The sequence below is a fragment of the Strix uralensis genome, unplaced genomic scaffold, assembly GCF_047716275.1.
Source record: "Strix uralensis isolate ZFMK-TIS-50842 unplaced genomic scaffold, bStrUra1 scaffold_219, whole genome shotgun sequence".
Classification (NCBI taxonomy): Eukaryota; Metazoa; Chordata; class Aves; order Strigiformes; family Strigidae; genus Strix; species Strix uralensis.
In genome coordinates, this window is record NW_027436828.1 from 15,001 (window position 1) to 39,552 (window position 24,552).

At 70.0% G+C, this 24,552-nt stretch overlaps 1 protein-coding gene across 2 annotated transcripts in view; it reads left to right on the forward strand.

Moving 5' to 3' along the window:
- CACNA1A (calcium voltage-gated channel subunit alpha1 A) overlaps positions 1-14,848 on the forward strand; it is a 29,591-nt gene extending 14,743 nt beyond the window's left edge. Inside the window, exons 17-39 of one of the 2 annotated variants that reach the window (XM_074857472.1) lie at positions 10-77; positions 169-275; positions 1,238-1,972; positions 2,538-2,896; positions 3,704-3,842; positions 3,938-4,067; positions 4,992-5,051; positions 5,133-5,239; positions 6,630-6,729; positions 6,838-6,998; positions 7,067-7,207; positions 7,292-7,493; positions 7,582-7,746; positions 7,975-8,085; positions 8,753-8,836; positions 8,915-9,031; positions 9,124-9,189; positions 9,279-9,379; positions 10,867-11,017; positions 11,105-11,232; positions 12,025-12,121; positions 12,617-12,713; positions 14,744-14,848. In XM_074857472.1, coding sequence (XP_074713573.1) covers positions 10-77; positions 169-275; positions 1,238-1,972; positions 2,538-2,896; positions 3,704-3,842; positions 3,938-4,067; positions 4,992-5,051; positions 5,133-5,239; positions 6,630-6,729; positions 6,838-6,998; positions 7,067-7,207; positions 7,292-7,493; positions 7,582-7,746; positions 7,975-8,085; positions 8,753-8,836; positions 8,915-9,031; positions 9,124-9,189; positions 9,279-9,379; positions 10,867-11,017; positions 11,105-11,232; positions 12,025-12,121; positions 12,617-12,646 — 3,359 coding nt within the window. In that variant the 3' untranslated portion in view covers positions 12,647-12,713; positions 14,744-14,848. Of the gene's footprint in view, positions 1-9; positions 78-168; positions 276-1,237; positions 1,973-2,537; positions 2,897-3,703; positions 3,843-3,937; positions 4,068-4,991; positions 5,052-5,132; positions 5,240-6,629; positions 6,730-6,837; positions 6,999-7,066; positions 7,208-7,291; positions 7,494-7,581; positions 7,747-7,974; positions 8,086-8,752; positions 8,837-8,914; positions 9,032-9,123; positions 9,190-9,278; positions 9,380-10,866; positions 11,018-11,104; positions 11,233-12,024; positions 12,122-12,616; positions 12,714-12,938; positions 12,980-14,743 lie in introns of those variants that run through there. The other variant, XM_074857473.1, reaches the window with a different exon arrangement.
- The last annotated feature ends 9,704 nt before the right edge of the window (positions 14,849-24,552 follow it).

Here is a 24,552-nt window from a genome sequence, read left to right on the forward strand (position 1 = left end):
GGCGCCCAGACACCCTCCTCAACGTCTTCTTGGCCATCGCGGTGGACAACCTCGCCAACGCGCAGGAGCTCACCAAGGTGAGGGCCGTGGCCGGGGGTGCGGGGGGTCCCCCCCTGCCCATCGCCCGAGGCCTCGGGGCTGGGCTGGACATGGCGCGGGGCTTCGCAGGACGAGCAGGAGGAGGAAGAAGCCGCCAACCAAAAGCTGGCGCTGCAGAAGGCGAAGGAGGTGGCCGAAGTGAGCCCGCTCTCCGCGGCCAACATGTCCGTCACCATGTGAGTGCAGCGTGTGTGCAGCTCCGTCCCCGCTCCCTCCCCGCTCCACCCCGGCTCCATCCAGGCTCCATCCCAGCTCCATCCTTGTCTCCATTCCCAGCTCCATCCCTGGATCCATCCCAGCTCCAATCCCGACTCCATCCTTGGATCCATCCCCAGATCCATCCTTGTGTCCATCCCAGCTCCATCTTGGCTGCATCCCCAGCTCTGTCCTTGGCTCCATCCCAGCTCCATTCCTGGCTCCATCCTCAGCTCCATCCTCAACTCCATCCCAGCTCCATCCTGGCTCCATCCCAGCTCCATCCCAGCTGGATCCCTGGATCCATCCCAGCTCCATCCCAGCTCCATCCCTGGATCCATCCCAGCTCCATCCTGGCCCCATTCTGGCTCCATCCCAGCTCCATCCCAGCTTGATCCCTGGATCCATCCCAACTCCATCCCAGCTCCATTTCTGGCTCCATCCTGGCTCCATCCCAGCTTCATCCTCAACTCCATTCCAGGTCTTTCCTTGGTTCTATCCCAGCTCCATCCCGGCTCCATCCCTGGATTCATCCCAGCTTGATCCCTGGATCCATCCCAGCTCCATCCCGGCTCCATCCCAGCTCCATCCCAGCTCGATCCCTGGATCCATCCGAGCTCTATTCCAGCTCCATCCCAGCTCGATCCCTGGATCCATCCGAGCTCTATTCCGGCTCCATCCCAGCTCCATCCCAGCTCCATCCCAGCTCAATCCCAGCTCGATCCCTGGATCCATCCCAGCTCCATCCCAGCTCCATCCCTGGATCCATCCGAGCTCTATTCCGGCTCCATCCCAGCTCCATCCCAGCTCCATTCTGGCTCCATCCCGCCTCTGTCCCCGGCTCCATCCTCAGCTCCACCCTCGACTCCATCCCGCCTCCGCCCCGGCTCCGTCCCGGCCCCGCTCAGGCCCCGCTGCCGCGGGCTGTGGCTCCCCGCTGCAGGAAGGAGCAGCAGAAGAACCAGAAATCCTCGAAGTCGGTGTGGGAGCAGCGGACGAGCGAGCTGCGGAAGCAGAACCTGCTGGCCAGCCGCGAGGCGCTCTACAGCGAGCTGGACCCCGAGGAGCGCTGGAAGGTGCCCTACGCCCGACACCTGCGCCCCGACATGAAGACGCACCTGGACCGGCCGCTGGTGGTGGACCCGCAGGAAAACCGCAACAACAACACCAACAAGACGCGTCCCGGCGAGCCGCCGCCGGAGCCCCGCTTTGGCCAGCCCCGCGCCGACGAGCTCCGCCGGCAGCCGCGCTACCCTGACCCCGGCGGCCCCCGCCCCGTGGAGCCCCCCGGCCCCGACAGTCGCCGGCCCCGCAGCGTCAGCCGCGAGCCCGAGCGGGAGCCCAGCCAGGAGCGAGCCTACGCCGAGGCCGAGCGCCTCAAAGCCCTCGAGCGTCGGCACCGGCCGGGCGGCAGCCGGGACGGCCGCGCCGGTTCGCCCCAACCCGAGCGTGAGCACCGGCGGCACCGGGCGCACCGGCGGGCGGGCGAGGAGGGCGAGGAGGGCGGGCGGCCCGAGCGGCGGCCGCGGCACCGGGAGGGCGGCCGGCCGGCACGGGGCGAGGGGGACGGGGAACACGGGGACGGCGAGCGGCGCCGGCGGCATCGACACGCGGCACCGGCCGGCTACGACGGCGAGGGCAAGCGGGACGACAGAGAGAGGCGGCACCGGCGGCGGAGGTGAGCGGGGTGGGCAGGACCCCCTGGGGCTGCTGGGAACCCCCCCCTGGGCAGGTGAGAACTTCCTGGGGCTGCCGGAACCCCCCCTGGGGCTGTTGAGACCCTCCTGGGGCTGCTGAGACCCCTTGGAGCTGCTGGGACCCCCCTGGGCAGCCGAGACCCCCCCAGATCTGCTGGGACCCCCCAGGGCTGCTGGGAACCCCTGGGCAGGCGAGACCGCCCCTGGATCTGCTGAGACCCTCCCTGGGGGTGCTGGGCCCCTCTGGGGCTGCTGAGACCCCCCCCCGGATCTGCTGGGACCCCTCGCTTGGGGTTGCTGGGACCCCCAGGATCTGCTGGGACCCCCCCCTTGGGCTGCTGGGACCCCCCCTGGGCAGCCAAGACCCCCCCCCGGGGGCTGCTGGAACCCCCCAGGACCTGGGAGCTCCATCGGCCTCCCGACGGGGACCCGACTCCCCTGCGGCATTCCTGGCTCAGCACCCGCCCCAGGAGCCGTGTCAGGGATTCTTGGGGTGCCGGGGGGTCCCCGCTGAGCGCCCCCCCCTCCTCCTGCGCCTCCCCCCAGGGAGAACCAGCCCCCCGGGGTGCCGGCGGGCCCCACGCTCTCCACCACCCGCCCCATCCAGCAGGACGTGGGGCGCCGGGAGCCCCCCGTCGCCGAGGACATCGACAACATGAAGAACAACAAGCTGGTCACCGCCGACCCCCCCGCGGCCCCCCCCGTGGGCAACCACACCGCCTGCCCTACCGGGGGGCCCCTCCGCCGGCCCCCCGCCACCACCAACCCCCCCCCCGAAAGCAACCTGGTGGTCACCAACCCCGGCGCCCTCAACAACCCGGCCAAGGGCGGGGGGAAGCCGGAGCACACGGCTGTGGACATCCCCCCCCCCCTCCCGCCCCCCCCCACCAACGCCCTGGTCCAAGGTAGGGGATCCCCCCCTGGGGGCTGGGGGGGGCTGAGAGGGCTGGGGGCTGAGGGGGGGGGTACAGGGCATCTGAGGGGTCTGGGGGGATGGGGAATGGGGTGGGGGTCTGGGGAGGTGCAGGGGGTATGTGGGGGGGGCAGGGGGGTGCAGGTGGGGCCTGGGGGTGTCCAGGGGGAATGTGGGGAGTCGGGGGAGGGTCCAGGAAGCATGTGGGGGGCCCAGGGTGGTGCAGGTGGGGCCTGGGGGGGTGCAGGGGTGCAGGGGGGTCCAGGGGGGTGCAGGGGGGATGTGGGGGGTCTGGAGGGGTGCAAGGGGGTTGTGGGGGCTTGGGGGAGGGTCCAGAGGGGATGTGGGGGGCCCAGGGGGGTGTAGATGGGGCCTGGGGGGGTGCAGGGTGGATGTGGAGGGTCTGGGGGGGTCCAGGGGGGATGTGGGGGGTCCAGGGGGGTGCAGGTGGGGCCGGGAGAGGTGCAGGGGGATGTGGGGGGGCTGGGGGGGGAGTCCAGGGGGGTGTGGGGGGACTCGAGGGGGTGTAGGTGGGGCCTGGCAGGGTGCAGGGGGGATGTAGGTGGTCTGGGGGAGGTGCAAGGGGGTTGTGGGGGGTCAGGCTGGTGCAGGTGGGGATCGGGGGGGTGCAGGGGAGATGTGGGGGGCCCGGGGGAGTGCGGGTGGGGTCTGGGGGTGCAGGGGGATGTGGGGGGTCCAGGGGGCAGTCCAGGGGGGATGTGGGGGGCCCAGGGGGGATGTGGGGGGTCTGGGGGGTGCAGGGGGGGGCCCGTGGGCCGTGACGCCGCCGCTCCCGCAGTGAACAGGAACGCCAACCCCGAGCCGCTGCCCCGCAAGGAGGAGGAGGAGGAGAAGAAGGAGGAAGGCGACGAGCAGGAGAACGGCCCCAAGCCCATGGTGCCCTACAGCTCCATGTTCATCCTCTCCACCACCAACCCGTGAGCGCCCGCGGGGGGGGCGGCTCTGGGTGGCCACGGGGGGGTCCTGGGGTGCCCCTGGCCCCCCCCCCCAGCACCGCGTGTGCCCCCCCCAGGTTCCGCCGGCTCTGCCACTACATCGTCAACCTGCGGTACTTCGAGATGTGCATCCTGATGGTCATCGCCATGAGCAGCATCGCCCTGGCCGCCGAGGACCCCGTGCAGCCCAACGCCCCCCGCAACAACGTGAGCCCCCCCCGCCCCCCCCCCCGCCGCCGGGGGAACCCCAAAACAGCACCTGGGGCTGTACCCAAATGGGGGGGGAGGGCAGGGGGCAACTTGTCCTGCCTCTGAGACCCTCCCCATGGTCCCAGGGTGCTGGGGATGCTGGGGGGTCCCACAGCCATGGAGGGATCGGGGGGGGTCCTGGGGTGCTGAGGGGGTGCTGGGGGGTCCCACAGCCATGGAGAGATGGGGGGGGAGGTCCTGGGGTGCCAGGGGGCTCCTAGGGTGTTGGGAGGGTGCTGGGGGGTCCCACAGCTATGGAGGGATGGGGGGGGAGGTCCTGGAGTGCCAGGGGGGTCCTGGGGTGCTGGGGGGGTCCTGGGGTGCTGGGGGGTGCCAGCGGGTCCCACAGCCATGGAGTGATGAGTGGGGGATCCTGGGGTGCCAGGGGGGGCCAGGGGGTCCCACAGCCATGGAGTGATGAGGGGAGGGGTCCTGGGGTGCCAGGGGGCTCCTGGGGTGCAGGGGGGGTCCTGGGATGCTGGAGGGGTGCTGGGGGGTCCCACAGCCATGGAGGGATGGGGGGGGAGGTCCTGGAGTGCCAGGGGGGTCCTGGGGTGCTGGGGGGGTGCTGGGGGGTCCCACAGCCATGGAGGGATGGGGGGGAGGTCCTGGAGTGCCAGGGGGGTCCTGGGGTGCTGGGGGGGTCCTGGGGTGCTGGGGGGGGCCAGGGGGTCCCACAGCCATGGAGTGATGAGGGGGAGGTCCTGGGGTGCAGGGGGGTCGTGGGGTGCTGGGGGTGGTCTCACAGCCCCGGGGGGCTGGGGGGTCCCAGGGGTATCTTGGGGTGCCAGGGGGGGTCCCGGGGTGCCGGGGGGGGTGTCTCTGGGTGGCAGGGGTGCCCCAAGCATCTCCCCCCACCCCACCTCCTCCCCCCTCCCCCAGGTTTTGCGCTACTTCGACTACGTCTTCACGGGCGTCTTCACCTTCGAGATGGTGATCAAGGTGAGCGGGGGGGGGGTCTGCGGGGCGGGGGGCCCCCCTGGCACCCCCTCACCCCCCACCCCCCACCCTTGCCCCCCGCAGATGGTGGATTTGGGGCTGGTGCTTCACCAAGGTGCCTATTTCCGGGACCTGTGGAACATTCTGGACTTCATCGTGGTCAGCGGGGCGCTGGTGGCCTTCGCCTTCACGTGAGTCCCCCCGGGGGGGGCGCGGGGGGGGCCCGGGGCGGGGGGTGGGCACACCGGGGTCCCCCCACGCTCAGGGGGCAGCAGGGAGGGGGCGATGGAGGGAGGGGATGGAAGCGGCGGGTTCTCGCCTCTCCCAGCGCCTCCCAGCACCTCCCAGCGCCTCCCAGCGCCTCCCAGTGCCTCCCAGTGCCTCCCAGTGCCCCCCAGCGGGGCCGTGCCGGCCCCCCCCGTGCTGCCCGCGCTCTGCTCTGTCGCTTGACGTCGTCGTCCGTCCTCGGCCGCTTGTCACCGCGCTGTGTCGTCCTGTCACCGTCCCGCTGTCCCCGTGCCCCCGTGTCCCCCGAGCAGCGAGCAGGGCTGGAGTAAACCCTAAATACATACGGGGAATCCCCTAGCAAAGGGGCCTCTTAGTAAGGGATGAGTAACCTCTTAGTAAGGGATGAGTAACCTGGTGAAGGATGAGGAGCCTCCTGGAAACAGATGAGCATCCCCTGAGGGAAGGGTGAGGATCCCCTGAGTGACTGAGCAACCTTAAAGCAAAGGGTGAGCATCCCCCAAGTAAAGGATGAGCATCCTCCTAGTAAAGGGTGAGCATTCCCTGAGTGATTAGGCAGCCTTAAAGTAAGGGGTGAGCATCCTCTGAGTAACTGAGCACCCCCCAAGTAAGGGATGAGCACCCCTAAGTAACTGAGCACCCTTGAAGTAAGGGGTGAGCATCCCCCAAGTAACTGAGCACCCTTAAAGTAAGGGGTGAGCATCCCCCCAGTAAAGTGTGAGCATCCCCTGAGTAACTGAGCACCCCCCAAGTCAGGGATGAGCACCCCCAAGCCACTGAGCACCCTTACAGTAAGGGGTGAGCATCCCCCAAGTAACTGAGCATCCCCCAAGTGACGGGTGAGTAAGCCCGGAGCAGACCCCGAGTACCTCCTGGGCCACCGGGATCCCGCCGTGGCTCCCCCAGCCTCCCGTGGGAAGGGGCCAGGGGGCCGGGGGGGGGGCGCGGGGGGGGGCTGGGCTCTCACCGTGCCTTGTCTCTCCCCTTCCTCTGCCACCGGCCACAGGAGCAGCTCACGGTAAAGTCTTTCTGCCTTTGTCCCCCCGCCCCCGTCTCCGTCCTCGTGCTCTCCTCGTGCTCATGGTCGCGCCTCGCTCCCCCCGCCCCCCCCCCCCCTTGCACCCCCCAAAAGCAGCCTCAGGGCCATGGGAAACACGTGTGATGAGTGCTGGGGGGGTCTCAGCCTCCAGCCCTGCCCCGTGCCGGGTGGGGAGGGGGCGTCTGTCACCGCCGGGGCGAGGAGGGGACGGGGCCGCCGCGGTGCTGCCGGGATACCGGGGTGCCCCGAGCCGCCACGCCGGGGGCCCCACGTCTCCCCGTGTCCCCCCCCCGCAGCGGCAGCAGCAAGGGGAAGGACATCAACACCATCAAGTCCCTCCGCGTCCTCCGCGTCCTCCGGCCCCTGAAGACCATCAAGAGGTTGCCCAAGCTCAAGGTGGGCGAGGAGGGGGGGGGGGTGGTGTCACACCCTCACACCCCACACAGGGTGTTGGGGGGGGGGGTCCCGGCTGGTGCTGACCCCCTCCCCGGTCTGTGCCCTCAGGCCGTTTTCGACTGCGTGGTGAACTCCCTGAAGAACGTCCTCAACATCCTCATCGTCTACATGCTCTTCATGTTCATCTTCGCCGTGGTGGCCGTCCAGCTCTTCAAGGGCAAGTTCTTCTACTGCACCGACGAGTCCAAGGAGTTCGAGAAGGACTGCAGGTACGGCGCGGCCGGGCGGGGGTCCGCCACCCCCCCCAGCCCCGTCCCACCGCCCCCTCCCCTCCCAGGGGGGAATACCTGGTCTACGAGAAGGACAACGAGGTGAAAGCGCAGAAGCGGGAGTGGAAAAAATACGATTTTCACTACGACAACGTGCTCTGGGCGCTGCTCACCCTCTTCACCGTCTCCACCGGCGAGGGATGGCCGCAGTAAGGGCGCGGGGGTGGGTGCGGGGATGGCGACGGGGGGGGACGCCGGGACCCCCACCCTGTCCGTCCCCTCGTGCCCCGCAGGGTCCTCAAGCACTCGGTGGATGCCACCTACGAGAACCAAGGCCCCAGCCCCGGCTACCGCATGGAGATGTCCATCTTCTACGTGGTTTACTTCGTCGTCTTCCCCTTCTTCTTCGTCAACATCTTCGTGGCCTTGATCATCATCACCTTCCAGGAGCAGGGGGACAAGATGATGGAGGAGTACAGCCTGGAGAAGAACGAGGTGCTGCCCCCCGCACCCCTCCCTGCTCCTCTCGGGGAGCCCTGGGGGGGTCTCGGTGACGCCCCCCCTGTGCCCCCCCCCCTCGCAGAGAGCCTGCATCGACTTCGCCATCAGCGCCAAGCCCCTGACGCGCCACATGCCCCAGAACCGCCAGAGCTTCCAGTACCGCATGTGGCAGTTCGTGGTGTCACCCCCCTTCGAATACACCATCATGGCCATGATCGCCCTCAACACCATCGTCCTCATGATGAAGGTCGGCGGGGAGGGGGCTGGGGGTCCCGGGGAGCCCCCCCTTAGTCCCATCCCTGGCCCTGAGGTTTCTCCTTCTCCCCCGGCACCTCCTGTCCCCTGGGACTTGTCCCTGTCCCCGTCCCCTGGGATCCGGCCCATCGCTGCGCCCCTGCACCCATCCTGACCCCCCCGATCCCCCCGAGGACCTGTCCCTGTCCCTGTCCCCACCCTCCGCGCTGTCCCCCCCCAGTTCTACGACGCCTCGGACGCCTACGAGAACGTGCTGAAGATGTTCAACAACGTCTTCACCTCCCTCTTCTCCCTGGAGTGTCTCCTGAAGATCATGGCCTTCGGCGTGCTGGTGGGTGCTGCCGCGGGCGGGCCCTGGGCACCGGGAGCTGGGGGGGGAACTGGGAGCTGGTGTGTGGGTAACTGGGAGCTGGTGTGTGGTAACTGGGAGCTGGGGGGGAAACTGGGAGCTGGTATGTGGGGAAATGGGAGCTGGGGGGCGGAACTGGGAGATGGTGTGTGGTAACTGGGAGCTGGGGGGGGTAACTGGGAGCTGGGGGGGGAACTGGGAGCTGGTGTGTGGGTAACTGGGAGCTGGGGGGGGTAACTGGGAGCTGGGGGGGGAACTGGGAGCTGGTGTGTGGGGAACTGGGAGCTGGGGGGGGGTAACTGGGAGCTGGGGGGGGAACTGGGAGCTGGGGGGGTAACTGGGAGCTGGGGGGGGAACTGGGAGCTGGTGTGGGTAACTGGGAGATGGTGTGTGGTAACTGGGAGCTGGTGTGTGGGTAACTGGGAGCTGGTGTGGTAACTGGGAGCTGGTGTGGGGTAACTGGGAGCTGGGGGGGTAACTGGGAGCTGGTGTGTGGGGTAACTGGGAGCTGGGGGGGTAACTGGGAGCTGGGGGGGGTAACTGGGAGCTGGTGTGTGGGAACTGGGAGCTGGGGGGGGGAACTGGGAGCTGGGGGAGTAACTGGGATCCCGGGAGCCGCACCCCGTCCGCTCCCTCGGCCCCTTCCCAGAATTACTTCCGCGACGCCTGGAACATCTTCGACTTCGTCACGGTCCTGGGGAGCATCACGGACATCCTGGTCACCGAGTTTGGGGTAGGTGGGAGCCGCCATGTCCCCCCCCCCTCCCCCCCCGCAGCGCCGGGGTCCCCACTGACCCCCGTGTCCCCCCAGAACAACTTCATCAACCTCAGCTTCCTGCGGCTCTTCCGCGCCGCGCGGCTCATCAAGCTGCTGCGCCAGGGCTACACCATCCGCATCCTGCTCTGGACCTTCGTCCAGTCCTTCAAGGTGCCGCCCCCCCCCCCCCCCGCCCCCCCAAACCCCTCGTGTCCGCCCCCCTCCTCCAGCCCAAGCCGTGACGGGCCCCGCTCTGCCGCCAGGCTCTGCCCTACGTCTGCCTGCTCATCGCCATGCTCTTCTTCATCTACGCCATCATCGGGATGCAGGTGAGACCCCCCCCGGCCCCCCCCCCAGCCCCCAGCCCCCCGCCCCAGCGCCCCCTGAGCCAGCCCGGCCCCCCCTGCCCCCCCCCCAGGTCTTCGGCAACATCGGCATCGAGGAGGAGGACGACGAGTCGGCCATCACCCAGCACAACAACTTCCGCACCTTCTTCCAGGCCCTCATGCTCCTCTTCCGGTGAGAGCCCCCGGCACGGTCCTGCTGTCACCCGGTGCCACGCCAGCACGTGTCCCCCACCCTGGCACAGTCCCAGTGCCACCCCAGTGGTACCCAGTGCCACGCCGGCATGTGTCCCCCACCCTGGCACAGTCCTGGTGCCACCCAGTGCCACATCGGCACATGTCCCCCACCCTGGCACGGTCCCAGTGCCCCCCCAGAGGTACCCGGTGCCACACCAGTGCGTGTCCCCCACCCTGGCACAGTCCTGGTGCCCCCCCCAGTGCCACACTGTCACGTGTCCCCCTCCCCGGCATGGTCCCAGTGCCCCCCCAGTGGTACCCAGTGCCACACTGGCGTGTGTTCCCCTCCCTGGCACAGTCCCACTGCCACCCCGGGGTACCTGGTGCCACACCAGCACGTGTCCCCCACCCTGGCACAGTCCGAGTGCCACCCCAGTGGTACCCAGTGCCACACCAGCACGTGTGCCCCACCCTGGCACGCTCCTGGTGCCCCCCCAGAGGTACCTGGTGCCACACTGGTGCGTGTCCCCCACCCTGGCACAGTCCTGGTGCCACCCGGTGCCACACCAGCGTGTGCCCCCCATCCTGGCATGGTCCCACTGCCACCCCGGGGTACCTGGTGCCACACCGGCACATGTCCCCCACCCTGGCACAGTCCTGGTGCCACCCAGTGCCACACCAGCATGTGTCCCCCCCCGGCATGGTCCCGCTGCCACCCAGTGCCACGCCAACATGTGTCCCCCACCCTGGCACAGTCCCGGTGCCCCCCCAGCGGTAGCCGGTGCCACACCGATGCATGTCCCCTACCCTGGCACAGTCCTGGTGCCACCCAGTGCCACACTGGCGTGTGTCCCCCCCTGGCATGGTCCCGCTGCCACCCAGTGCCACACCAACATGTGTCCCCCACCCTGGCACAGTCCCAGTGCCACCCGGTGCCACACCAGCACGTGTGCCTCACCCTGGCACAGTCCTGGTGCCCCCCCAGAGGTACCCGGTGCCACACCGATGCGTGTCCCCCACCCTGGCACAGTCCCGGTGCCACCCAGTGCCACGCCAGCACATGTCCCCCACCCTGGCACAGTCCCGGTGCCACCCAGTGCCACGCCAGCACATGTCCCCCTCCCTGGCACAGTCCTGGTGCCCCCCCAGCAGTACCCGGTGCCACACTGGTGCGTGTCCCCTACCCTGGCACAGTCCCGGCGCCACCCAGTGCCACACTGGCGTGTGTCCTGCACGGCATGGTCCCGCTGCCACCCAGTGCCACGCCAACATGTGTCCCCCACCCTGGCACAGTCCCGGTGCCACCCGCTGCCACACCGGGGCACATGTCCCCCTCCCCGGCACAGTCCCGGTGCCACCCCAGTGGTACCTGCTGCCACGCTGGCGTGTGTCCCCCACCCTGGCACAGTCCCGGTGCCACCTGGTGCCACGCCAGCGCGTCCCCCCCGGGCCGGGGTGACCCAGCGTGTCCCCCCTGTGCGGCAGGAGCGCGACGGGGGAGGCGTGGCACGAGATCATGCTGTCGTGCCTCAGCGGGAAGCCCTGCGACCAGAACTCGGGCATCAAGGAGGACGAGTGCGGCAACGAGTTCGCCTACTTCTACTTCGTCTCCTTCATCTTCCTCTGCTCCTTCCTGGTGAGCACCGGGGCGGGGGGGGGTGCAGAAGGGGGACCCTGACCTGTGCCCCCCCCCACCCCGACACCCCCCTCACCCCTCCCGCAGATGCTGAACCTCTTCGTCGCCGTCATCATGGACAACTTCGAGTACCTGACGCGCGACTCCTCCATCCTGGGCCCCCACCACCTGGACGAGTACGTCCGCGTCTGGGCTGAGTACGACCCCGCCGCCTGGTAAGGACCCCCCCGGGGCTGGGGGGGGCGGGGGGGGTGCAGCCCTGGACACCGGGGTCCCCTCTCAGCAGCTCCCTGGGGGCTTGGCTGGCCGGATTGTTCCCCCCCACCCCCGGCTGTGCAGCGGGGTCTGGGGAGGGGGGGGGCGCAGCAAAGTGCCCAAGAGCCCCCCACCGTGTCCTCTGGGTGTGTCCCCCCTCCGAGGGGGTGTCCCCCGGGTCCGCCGTCCCCACGCAGCCACGGGGGGGCCCGGCCCCCCCCCAGCACGGCGCCGATTAACCTGTCCTCTCTCAGTTGTAGGTGCTTGGCCGCCGGATTTCTCCCTCTTGCCCCCCCCCCCCCCCCCAGCTCCCCCCCCCGCACCCCAGCGCAGGGCAAAGGCCCTCAGCCGGACCCCGCCGGGTGCTGGAGGGTCCCCACCATATCCCAGGGCAGGGTGTGGGGGTGAGGGGGCGGGTGCCTCTACTTTGTCCCAGTGTCCCCCGTGCTCCTCTCGGGGTGTCCCATGAGCCAGACTGGTCCTTACTGGGACCAACCAGCGAGGCAGCGGCGGGGGGGAAGCAGCCAGGGTGGGGCGATGAGGGGGGGGTTTAACCCTTTAACTCTCCTTTAACCACCCCACGCCCCCCCTCGCCATCCCCGCAGCCAAACTGGGCTCAGCGGGGCGCCGTCCCCCAGGTCCCCCAGCGCCGGGGGCTCCGGGCCCCCCCCTGCCCCGTCCCCGCCGCAGGAGCGCGTCCGCGGTCGCGTGTGTCCGGCGCCCGCACTAACCCCCCTGTATTCTTCTTGCAGTGGCCGCATTCATTATAAGGATATGTACAGTTTATTGCGCGTGATATCGCCCCCCCTGGGCTTAGGCAAGAAATGCCCTCATAGGGTTGCTTGCAAGGTTTGATTTACACTAAAAACCTGCTGAGCATCAACGGAATGAATGTTGCTTATGGATTCTCGGATATATATATGATATCTATATATATATATATACACACACACGTCCCGCACCCCCGGGGCTGGCCCCAGCCCCCGGCGCCGCATGGAGCCCCCCCCCTCGCCGTCCCCGTTCCCCCCTCCCTGCCCAGCTCTGCTTGCTGCGCCCCGCGGCCCCCGGCCGCCGCGGCCGGACCCCCCCTTCCCCTGTCCGAGCGCCGCGGGGCTGCATGGGCACCGGCCATCGCCTTCCTCCCTCCCTCCTCCTCCTCCTCCGCGGGGCTGCGGCCGGGTGGGTTTAAACCTCTTTTTGTTTTTTTTTTCCTTATTGTTTTTTTTTTTATTTATTTTTATTTTTTAATTTTTTTTTTTTTCTCCGCGTCTCTCTGTCTCTCTCGCCTCTTTTTTGTCCTTTTTCTGTCCGATGTCTCTTCCTTCTCGTTCTCTCCGCTCCCAGGGGCCGCCTGACTTTCATGGACATGTATGAAATGCTGAGACATATGTCCCCGCCCCTGGGTTTAGGCAAGAAATGCCCACCCCGTGTTGCTTATAAGGTAGAATAACTCTTCCCACCAGAGCGAAGCCCCCAAAGCGGTGCCGGTTCCCAGCGGCGGCACCGACTCAGCCCGGCCGATGCTTCTCGGCCCTTTTTTTTTTTTTTCTTTTTATTTTTTTTTTTGGTGGTTTTTTTTGGTTTTTTTTTTTGTCGTTGGTGGTTTGGTTTTTTGGTTTTGGTTTTTTTTTTTTTTTTTTTGTCGTTTTTCTCCTCCTGCGGCAAGCCCTGACCGGCGCCGTGGCCCCGCCGGCCCCGCCGAGCCTCCGCGCGTCCCCCAGGACGGGCTGGGTAAGATCCGCCGCCCGAGGAGCGTGTGCCCCCCCCGCCACCTCCTGCCCCCCGCAGCCTGGAGGCTCGGGGACGGGCCCCCCAGGAGCCCCTATTTGGGGACCCCCCCATGGGGCTCAGCCAGGCCCCCCGACCATCCCCTATTTGGGGACCCCCATTGCGCTTGGCCAACCCCCCCAACCCCCCTACTTGGGGACCCCCATGGGGCTCAGCTGGGCCCCCAAAGATCCCCTATTTGGGGTCCCCTGTGGGGGTTGGCCAGCCCCCCCAGAAGCCCCTATTTGGGGACCTTCATTGGGCTCAACGATCCCCCCAAATATTCCCTTATTTGGGGACCCCCAAGGGGCTCAGCCAGCCCCCCCCCCCAGTGATCCCCTATTTGGGGACCCCCATGGGGCTCAGCCAGCCCCCCCCCCCAGTGATCCCCTATTTGGGGACCCCCATGGGGCTCAGCCAGCCCCCCCCCCCCCCCCCCCAGTGATCCCCTATTTGGGGACCCCCAAGGGGCTCAGCCAGCCCCCCCCCCCGTGATCCCCTATTTGGGGACCCCCATGGGGCTCAGCCAGCCCCCCCCCCAGTGATCCCCTATTTGGGGACCCCCATGGGGCTCAGCCAGCCCCCCCCCAAAAGCCCCTATTTGGGGTCCCCTGTGGGGCTCGGCCAGCCCCCCCCCCCCCATCCTGGGGGTCCTCTGGGGGGCTTGAGGCCACCTCGCCCAGAGCAGCCCATTTTTAGGGACCCCCCCCCCCAGGGCTTGCCCTGCCTGCCCCGAGGAGCCCCTGCTCGGGCCCCCCCGGGGCTCACCCTCACCCCCCCTCTCCCCATCCCCCCATCCCTGCAGCCTCTCCCCCCCCCCCTCCCCACTCTACCCCTCTCCATCCCACCTCCGCCCGCCGCCTCGTCTCCTGGCAGTGAGTCCCCCCGGCCCCCCACCGGCCCCCCCGGCTGCTGCACGGCCCATGTACCCCCCCCCGGCCGGGGGGGCTACGGATGCTGGGGAGCTGCATCGTGGGATGCGGGGGGGGGGACCCGGGTACTTGGAGGGGGGGGAGACGTGTGCGGGGACCCCGCGTCTCCGTGCCTCAGTTTCCCCATCGGCATTGCTCGCTCCCTGCCCTGCTGCTCTGCACCCCAAAATCCTGCCCCCCCCCCCCACCCCGGGGATGCATGAGGGGGGGTCCCTGCCCTTTTCGGGGAGGGGGGGGAATCTGCCGCCACCCGCTTGGCACTGGGAGCTGGGGGGGGGTGGGTGCGGGGCACCGCGGGGCTGAGGCCTGGCAAACTCATTGCTTGTCCCCCCACCCCCAGCCCAAGCATGTCTCCCTGGACCCCCCCACCCTGAGGATGCTGGTTTGCACCCAGAGAACCCCCCCGGCCGCCCCCCCCCCGCCCCCCTCTTCCCACCATCCATCCCCAAAGTGGAGCCAGGAACGAGTCGGCCCCCACCCCTGCTGCATGTGCTGCATGTGCTGCCCCCCCCCCCCCCCGACACTGGGGTCCCGCTTGGCCGTGCCCCCCCCCCCCCCCGGGCGACTCGCGGGGGGCCGCGGCCTGGGAGAAGGCGGGGGGCCGGGGGGGGGGGGGCTCAGGGAGGGCGGCGGGTGCCTCAGTTTCCCCAGCGGCTGCAGCGCGGCCCCCGCCTTCTCGCCAGCCCCCGGGCGCGGTGGGAGGGGGGGGGTCGCGGCTGACACCCCCCCCCCCACCACCCCCTTCCACCCCCCCCTCTGCTCGGCCCCGCAGCGGCTGCTCCGCATGGACCTGCCGGTGGCCGACGACAACACGGTGCACTTCAACTCCACCCTCATGGCCCTGATCCGCACCGCCCTCGACATCAAGATCGCCAAAGGCAAGGGGGGGGGGACACACGGGGGGGGACACGGGGACCCCGGCGGGGTCCTGGAGGGGACAGCGGTGGGGATCTGGGGACACGGCAGCCCTGGGAGTGGAGGGACGGGGATGCTGGAGATTTGGGGACAAGGACCTGAGGGGATGTGGCCCAAGGGGGATGGGGACCCCCGAGGGGTTGGGTGCCAGGTCCCTGGGGACCAGGATCCTGGAGATCTGGGGACAAGGACAGGGACTCTGGGGTACGGGGATCCTGGGGATTTGGGGACGAGGACCTGAGGGGATGTGGCCCAAGACCCTGGTGGGGACAGGGACCCTGGGGACATGAGGACAGGGGTCCCTTGGGTGACCAGGACAGAGGCGGGGACCCCAAGTGTCCTTTGGGTGACAAGAACAGGGACAGGAACCCCAAGGGTGGAGGGGACAAGAATGGGGAGCCCAGGGATGGAGGTCCCTGGGGATCGGGGGGGGGGGGAAAGGGGGACTGGGGGGACATGAGGGGCCCCAAGGGGGGACAGAGTCCATGGGGCAGTGACAGGGCAGAAGAGCTCCTGGGGGGGGCACAGGGAGGTGCCCATAGGGGAGGGGGTGGTGGGGGTGCCCTGGGGGGGTCAGGGGGTTCCCCCGGTGGCTGAGGGGTGGCCGGGGGGTGCTCGGAGGGGGGCGGGGAGTCCCGGGGGGGCTGGGGGGGTGCCCTGGGGTGCCGGGGGGTTCCTGGGGGGCCCGGGGGGTCCGTGGGGGGCCGGCGGATTCCATGGGGTGCCAGGGGGTTCCCCGGGTGACCGGGGGGTTCCCTGGGGGGCTGGGGTGTGCCCGGGGGGGCCGGGGGGGTCCCCGGGGGGGGGCCAGGGCACTCAGCCCGCTCCGTGCAGGGGGAGCCGACAAGCAGCAGATGGACGCGGAGCTCCGCAAGGAGATGATCGCCATCTGGCCCAACCTCTCGCCCAAGAACCTGGACCTGCTCGTCACCCCCCACAAGTGTAAGGGACCGTCCCTGTCCCTGTCTTCCCCGTCCCCATGTCCCCGTCCCCCCCCCCTCACCCTCTGTGCCCGCAGCCACCGACCTGACGGTGGGGAAGATCTACGCGGCGATGATGATCATGGAGTACTACCGGCAGAGCAAGGCCAAGAAGCTGCAGGCCATGCGGGAGGAGCAGGTGGGGCCACCGCCAGCACCCCAAACCCGTCCCCTCCCCGCGGCCCTCAGTGTCCCCAGCCTTGCTCTGTCCCCTCCCCGTGTCCCTCCAGGGTCCCATCCCAGACCCATCCCCTCCTCTGCCACCTCCTACCATCCCCGTCCCAGCCCTGTCCCCTTCCCAAGTCCCTCCCATGTCCCCATCCCCTCCCCGTGTCCCCATCCCCTCCCCAAGGATCCCTCATGTCCCCATCCCAGCCCTGTCCCCTTCCCAAGTCCCTCCTGTGTCCCCATCCCCTCCCCGTGTCCCCATCCCCTCCCCAAGGATCCCTCATGTCCCCATCCCAGCTCTGTCCCCTCCTGTGTCCCCATCCCAGCCCTGTCCCCTTCCCACGTCCCTCCCGTGTCCCCATCCCCTCCCCGTGTCCCCATCCCAGCCCCGACTGTCCCAGCTCCGTCCCCTCCCCGTGTCCCCCCGTCCCCTCCCCGTGTCCCACCCCCGTGCCGTGTCCCCGCCGCCCCCCCAGCCTCTCCCGTGTCCCCGCAGAACCGGACGCCGCTGATGTTCCAGCGCATGGAGCCGCCGTCCCCCACGCAGGAGGGGACCCCGGGGCCGGACGTGGTGCCCCCGGCCGAGCCGGGCGCGGGGCTGTAAGTGCCGCGGGCCCCATCCTGCCCCTGCGCAGCGCCGGGCGGCGGGAGGGGGCTGAGCCGCCTGTGCCCCCCCCAGGGCCGCACGCGACGGGGGCCTGAAGGAGAGTCAGTCCTGGGTCACCCAGCGCGCCCAGGAGATGTTCCAGAAAACGGGGACCTGGAGCCCCGAGCGGGGACACCCCGAGGACGTCCCCAACAGCCGCCCCAACTCCCAGGTGAGGGGCTGCACCGGCCCGGGGGTCCCCCACCTCCCTCCAGCCCCCGTGTCCCCGGGGGGCCCCTGAGCTCCGTCCACTCCCCATGTCCCCGGGGGTCCCCTGACCCCCATCTCCCCCCATCCATCCCCCTCCACGTCCCTGGGCGTCCCCTGACCCCCATCTCCCCCGCGTCCATCCCCCTCCCACATCCCCGGGGGTCCCCTGACCCCCATCTCCCTCCGTCCATCCCCCCTCCACGTCCCCGGGGGTCCCCTGACCCCCATCTCCCTCCGTCCATCCCCCCTCCACGTCCCCGGGGGCCCCCTGACCCCCATCTCTGTCCCCCCCCATGTCCCCGGGGGTCCCCTGACCCCCATCTCCCCCATCTCCATCCGTCCCCCATGTCCCCCCCTCCCCTGCTGCCTCCCCCCCCCCCCCTCCCAGCACCCTGCCGTGCCTGGGTGGGGGGCACATCCCTGGTTTTGGTGCTGCCCCCCCCGCCCCCCCCCGCCTCCGTTTCCCCACTGACGCCCCCGTCCCCCGCAGCTGGTGGAGATGCGTGAGATGGCCAAGGATGGCTACTCCGACAGCGACTACTTGCCCATGGAGGGCCATGGCCGCGCCGCCTCCATGCCGCGGCTCCCGGCTGAAAACCAGGTGAGGGGGCCCCTTCCGGGCCCTTCCATGGTGAGGGCCCCCCCGGGGGGGGGGGCACGGCCGGAGACAGGCCCCAGGCTCGACCCCATCGCTCCCCCCCCCTGCAGCCCCCTCCTGCGCTGCCGTGGCCACTGATGCTTTAATGGGGGGGGGGGGTGTTTGGGGGGGGGCCGGGACGCTGCGGTGGCCGAGGGCGGTGGCAGGAGCAGCGTCCTGTGTGTGTCCCCCCCCCAAATGGCTGCAGCTGCTGGGGGCTTTGGGGGGGGGAGGCATGAGCATGGCAGGGGGCTGCGGGGGGGGGCGTGAAGCTGGGGGAGAGGTGCCACCTCCCCGCCTGGTCAGAGCCGTGGCCATGGGGCAACCGTGTGGCCACCGGTCCCTGGCGCCTGTTCTGGCTCAGTGTGTCCCCCCCCAGCAGCTGTGAAATGGGGGGGGGCGCCACGGCCACCCCGGTCCCCAACATCGTGGCGTTCTCTGTGCCGATGGGCACCACCGGCTTTGGGGGTGCGGCCCCCCCGCATGCCCAGGACAGGCCCGGGGGTGCTCTGGCTGCTCTGCTCATTGCTGCTGCTCGCCCGGCCGCTGCTTGGCTCCGGGGGGGGTGACCCCGGCCCCCCCCTGACCCCCCCCAGCCCCCCCCCGCTGGTCCCGTGTTTACTCTGGTCTCTCTCTCTCTCCCGGCTCTGCGGGCACCGCCTGGGCTGGCTCTAGCAGAGGAGGAAGGTCCGACCCCGAGGGAATAACCTCAGTGTAGGTACCGCCGGGCCCCCAGAGCCCCCCCACCCCGCTGCTCCTTCCCGGCCCCTGCCCCGGGCAGCCGCCCACCGGCTCCATCAACCCCATCCCCCCCATCCCCCCATCCCCCCATCCCCCCCCATCCCTCCATCCCTCCATCCCTCTGTCCCTCTGTCCCTCCCTCCCTCCACATTCCCATTCCCCATCTGTCCCTCTCTCCAGCCTCTTCTCATTCCTCCATCCTCCCTCCTCCCTCCTTCTGTCCTTCCTCCCCTCCCTCTCTCTCTCTCTCTCTCCTGCCTGTCCAGGGCCACCCCCTCACCCCCGTCCGTCTGTCCAGCCGTTCCCAGTCCCCATCCCCTGCCTCCTTGGCCCCCTCGTGCTCCCCTCTTGTCCCCCCCCCCTCCATATCCCACCCCCTGGGCCACCTCAGGCTACCCAGACCCTCGTCGCCCTGTGTCCCAGCACCAGTGTGGCCAGCGAGGAGCAGCGTCCCTGTCCCCATCCCCATCCCCCTGTCCCCATCCCTGTCCCCCTGTCCCCATCCCTGTCCCTGTCCCCCTGTCCCTGTCCCCATCCCTGTCCCCCTCTCCCTGTCCCCCTGTCCCCAAGCCCCTGTCCCTGTCCCCATCCCTGTCCCCCTCTCCCTGTCCCCCTGTCCCCATCCCCCCATCCCTGTCCCCATCCCTGTCCCTGTCCCCATCCCTATCCCCATTCCCCTGTCCCCATCCCCATTCCTCTGTCCCTGTCCCCCTATCCCTGTCCCTGTCCCCATCCCTTGTCCCCATGTCTCTGTCCTCATCCCTGTCCCCCATCCCCATCCCCCCCTCTCTCCCCCCCCAGTGGCCGGCGACACTCAGGGGTCCCCGCGGCGGAGCAGCTCAATGGTTAGAGCAGCGGGGGGGGGTGTCTGTCCCAGGGGGCTGCACCGAGGCGTGTCTGTCCCCAAACCTGGGGCTGTGCGGACACAGTGATGGGGACACAGTGATGGGGACACAGTGACGGGGACACAGTGACGGGGACACCGTGTCCCTCCCTGTCCAGCTGTGGGACCCCTGGCGCAGGGCATGGCGGGTCAGCACCCACCGAGGCCGTGGGGACGGCGGGTGGCCCGGCAGGACACGGCGCTGGTGGCCGTGGGGACGGCACCGGCGGGATGTTGGGGACAAGGTGCTGGGTGAGGGAGTGGGGCGGGGGAGGGGCAGGGCAGGGGTGGGGGGAGGGTGGGATGGACAGAGAGATGGGGGGGGTGGGTGGAGGGAGGGATGGAGGGAGGGAGAGAGGGATGGACGGACAGACGGATGGATGGAGGGATGGATGGATGGACAGATGGATGGATGATGGATGGATGGACGCATGGATGGACGGATGGATGGATGGATGGATGGATGGACGGACGGATGGATGGATGGACGGATGGACGGACGGATGGATGGATGATGGATGGATGGATGGATGGACGGACAGATGGATGGACGGACGGATGGATGGATGGATGATGGATGGACGGATGGACGGACGGACGGATGGATGGATGGATGATGGATGGATGATGGATGGATGGATGGATGGACGGACAGATGGATGGATGGACGGACGGATGGATGGATGGACGGATGGATGGATGATGGATGATGGATGGATGGACAGACAGATGGATGGATGGATGGACGGACGGACGGACGGATGGACAGACAGATGGACAGACAGCTGGTTGGATGGATGCAGGGACGGATGGATGGGGAGGTGGATGGACGGATGGATGGACAGCCAGCCAGCTGGTTGGATGGATGGGTTGAGGGATGGATGGACAGACGGACAGACGGCTGGTTGGATGGATGATGGATGGGTGGAGGGACGAAAGGCTGAAGAGACACAAAGGGGCCAGCGCACGCAGGTGACTCTTCCCCCGAGCCCCCCCCCGGCCCCCCCGGGCTGCCCCGGACCGTCCCCGCTGCGCTCTCGCCCGCAGACCATCTCGGACGCCAGCCCCATGAAGCGCTCGGCCTCCATGCTGGGCCACCCGCGCGCCCGGGGCATCCGCCTGGACGACTACTCGCTGGAGCGCGTCCCCCCCGAGGACGGGCAGCGGCACCACCCGCGCCGGCGGGAGCGGAGCCACCGCGCCTCCGAGCGCTCCCTCAGCCGCTACACCGACGTGGACACAGGTGGGGCCCCCCCCGCCCCCCTGCCCTCCCCCTGCCCTCCCCCTGGGCCCGGCCATCCCACAGGTCACCCCATCCCCTCCTGTCCCAGCTGTCCCCCAGGCCACCACCTCTTCTACTGCCCCAGGTGTCCCCTGAGCCACCCCATCGCCTCCACGGGGTCCCCATCTGCTGCACCCCACGTCCCCTGGGCCACCCCACATCCCCTGGGCCACCCCATCTCCACCACCGGGTCCCCACCTCCTGCACCCCATGTCCCCTGGGCCACCCCATCACCTCCACAGGGTCCCCATCTCCTGCACCCCATGTCCCTTTGGCCACCCCACATCCCTGGGGCCACCCAGTCACCTCTGCCGGGTCCCCACCTCCTGCACCCCATGTCCCCCAGCTGCCCCATCCCCTCCACCACCTCACCACCTCCCCCAGCCCCAGTTACTCCCCCTCCCAGTGTCACCCCCGCCCCCATCATCACCCCCCCCCCCATCCCCCGCAGGGCTGGGCACCGACCTCAGCATCACGACGCAGTCGGGCGACCTCCCGCCCAAGGAGCGGGACCCCGAGCGCGGCCGCGCCAAGGACCGCAAGCACCGGCACCACCACCACCACCACCACCACCACCACCACGGCCCGGGGGAGCGGGAGCGCTGCCCCCCCCCCGAGCGCCACGACTACGGGCGGCCCCGCTCCCGCGACCGCCGCTGGTCCCGCTCCCCCAGCGAGGGCCGGGAGCACGCGGCCCCCCGGCAGGTGGGTGCCACCCTCCGCTCCCCCCTCCGCCTCTAGGCACGGCGGGGGGGGGGTGGCACGGGGACCCCCCATGAGTGGGGGGGCAAGGGCTGTGTGTCGTCGTCCCCCCACCCCCCCTCCCACCTCCAGCCAGGTGCCCGGTGGCCTCTGGCTCCGGGTTCAACCAAAGACACTCCCCCCGCCCCCCCATCCCCGGGACGCCCCCCCCCACCCAGCGCTGGCCAAGCTGCCAGGGGCATTGGGACCCCCCCCAGGGTCTGCGGCCGCTTGGGTGAGGTGGGGGGTTCCCAGCCGCCCCCCCCCACCCATTCTGCCCGCTCCAGTTTATACTGGTAGCATCCGGGATCCCAGTTACACCAGCAGAGCCCCCCCAGTACCCCACCTTGGGGGTCCAGCCCCCCCCCCCTTCCCCCCCCCCCAGGAGGGGCAGCACCCAAAGGGAGGGTGATGGAGGTGGGGGGGGGACACGGGGCCACCCCTCGGGGGGGGGGATCTGGGGGTGCAAGGTGGGGGTGACGGCCGCGGCAATGCTTCGACCCCTCCGGATGCCTCCCCCCCACCTTTCTGCTCTCGGCCCCCCGCCCCCCCTTGCCCCCCCTGCCCGCACAGAGCCACCTCGCTTGGCCCCCCCGGTGCCCCCAGCTGCTTGGGGGGGGGCCTGCCTTGATTCACCTCTCTGTCTCCCCATCGCTGTGCTTTGGCTGCGCTGTCACGGCGAGGGGTGGCCCAGGTAAGCGGTTCGGGGCCCCCCACCGTCTGCTATGGCCCCCCCAGGCTCCGGCAACCCCCCCCAGCCACGCTGGAAAGTTTGGAATGAAGCTGCCCCCACTCCCCCGCCCCCACTCACCACCCCCACCCCCCCACCCCTCCCTGGCGAGGGGCACCGGGCCCAGCTGGTGGGTGACCCCACGAGGAGCTTCTTTCCTGCCCCGGGCTGTTTTGGGGTGACCCCCCCCCCCCTCCAGCCCTGCTGCACCCCCTTAGCCCCGGAGGGGACATGCCTCCGGATGGGGGGGGCAGGAGCACAGAGCTCCCCCCAGCCCAGAGCTGGGGTGCAGAGACCCCCCCGGCCCTGCTTTGGGGTGCACAGCTCCGTGTACCCAGAGCTGGGGGGCAGAGACACCCCCCCCCAGCCCTGCTTTGGGGGTCACAGCCCCACATGCCCAGGGTTGGGGTGCACAGACCCCCCCCAGCCCTGTTTTGGGGTGCACAGCTCCGAGTACCCAGAGCTGGGGGGCAGAGACACCCCCCCCCCGGCCCTGCTTTGGGGGTCACAGCCCCACATGCCCAGGATTGGGGTGCACAGACCCCCCCCCAGCCCTGTTTTGGGGTGCACGGCTCCATTAACCACATCAGGGGCCTCAGCCCTTCCAGCTGGGTTTAGGGGTGCCCCTCGAGTCCTGGGGGGGGGCCACGGCCCCTACACTGAGGTTTGGGGGTGCACAGGTCCCCTCCAGCCCTGGCTTGGGGCACCCAGCTCTGCCAGGGTGAGTGTTGGGGTCCACGGCCCTGCACCCCGGATTGGTGCTGGGGTCCTCACCACGTCAGACTGGGGTGCACAACCCCCCCCCTCCCCAATAGACAGGGGGTGCCCAGACCCCAAAGGCCTGAATTGGGGTGACCACCCCCTGCCCCCTCAGCCAGGCTTTGGGGCGCACGGTCAGCATCAGCCCCCCAACCCAGAATGGGGGTGCAGGTCCCCCACTGGCCCCAAACTGGGGTGCACAGACCCCCCCCCCCCACCCCAGGTCCCTGCAGGTAACAGATTGGGGGTCACAGTGTCCCCCCCCCCCCGGCCCCCCCAGGTACCAGCTCGGCAGGGTCCCCAAACCCCCAGGTAACAGTTTGGGGTGCAGGGGGGTGTGTGTGTCCCCCCAGGACAACTCTTCCAAACTTCTCCAGCCCCTGCTCCCCCCCCCCATCTCTCCTGGCTGAACCCCGACCCCCCCTCACCTCCCCCCCCCCCACGAGCTTTGTTTTTTTTGCCTTGTGAGTGGCTTTGGGGGGACCCAGCAGCCCCCCACATCCCTCCCCCTCTGTCCCCCCCCAGCCCGCAGCCGCTCCAGCCCCCCCCTCGCCTCTTCTCACTTCTCTTCCCCTCTGCTCTCTCGTTTGTTTTTTCTCCCCCCCCCCCCCCCCCCCCTCCCGTGTCCTCGCTGCTTTTCTCTGCCCTCCCCCCCCCCGCCTGGACCCCCCCGTGTCTGCATGGCTCGTGGCTGTGACACCCCCCCCATCTGTGCCGCCTCATGGCTGTGCCCCTGCCCCCAATGCCACCCCCCCCCCCATGTCTCTGCTTGGCCCCGTGTCCCCCAAACCCGCGCCTGTGTCCCTCATGCCGTGACCCCCCCCCCCTCACGTCCCCTGACCCCCTCCCCCGTGATCCCACGGCCGTCCCCCCCCCATATCCCCCATTGCACCCCCCCATGTCCTTTCCCCTGTGTGTCCATGTCCCCTCCATGTCCCCCCCGTGTCCCCTCGTCCGTGTCCCCTTGTGCCCCCCATGTCCATTTTCCTCCCCCCCGTGTCCCCGCATGTCCCCATGTCTGTGTCCCCTTGTGTCCCCCTCATGTCCCCTCGTGTCCCCCCCATGTCCCCATGTCCGTGTCTCCCCGTGTCCCCATGACCATGTCCCCTCGTGTCCCCCCTGTCTCCTTGTGTCCCCCTCGTGTCCCCATGTCCGTGTCCCCTCCATGTCCCCATGTCCGCGTCCCCCCGTGTCCCCCCCGCGCCCCCCCGCCCCGCCGTGCCCCCCCCCGCCGTCATCCCCGGTGTCTCGGTGTTGCTGTAGGGCAGTAGTTCGGTGAGCGGCAGCCCGGTGCTCTCCACCTCGGGGACCAGCACCCCCCGCCGCGCCCGCCGCCAGCTCCCGCCGACCCCCGCCACGCCGCGGCCGCACGTCTCCTACTCCCCCGCCGCCCGCCGCCCCCCGCCCGCCGCGCCGCCCCCCGCCCGCGGGCCCCGCCGCCCGCCGCCGCCCGCCGCCGGCCCCGCCGAGCCCCGCGTCCCCCGCCCCGCCGCCCGCTGGACCGACCCCCCCCGCGGGCCCCGCGACGCGGAGCCGCCGCTCGACGGACGCGGCCCCCGGGGGCCCCGCAGCGGCGGCGGGGGGGGCGGCGGCGGGGGGGGCCCGGGGCCGTCGCCCCCCCGGCCCGGCCGGCGGCTGCCTAACGGCTACTACCCGGGGCACGGCGGCGGGAGGGGGCGGCCCGGCCTGCGCGACCCCTACAGCGAGACGGACGATGACTGCTGCTAGCGGCGACACGACCTATCGCGACAAGGGACATATCGCGGCGGGGGGGTGAACGACAAACACCCCCCCCCAACACCACCCCCCGCCCGCTCCCGGGGCTATGGATGAGTTTTATCATCTGGAGGAGCCGCCGCCGCCGCCGCGGGGGGCGGCCCCGGGGACAC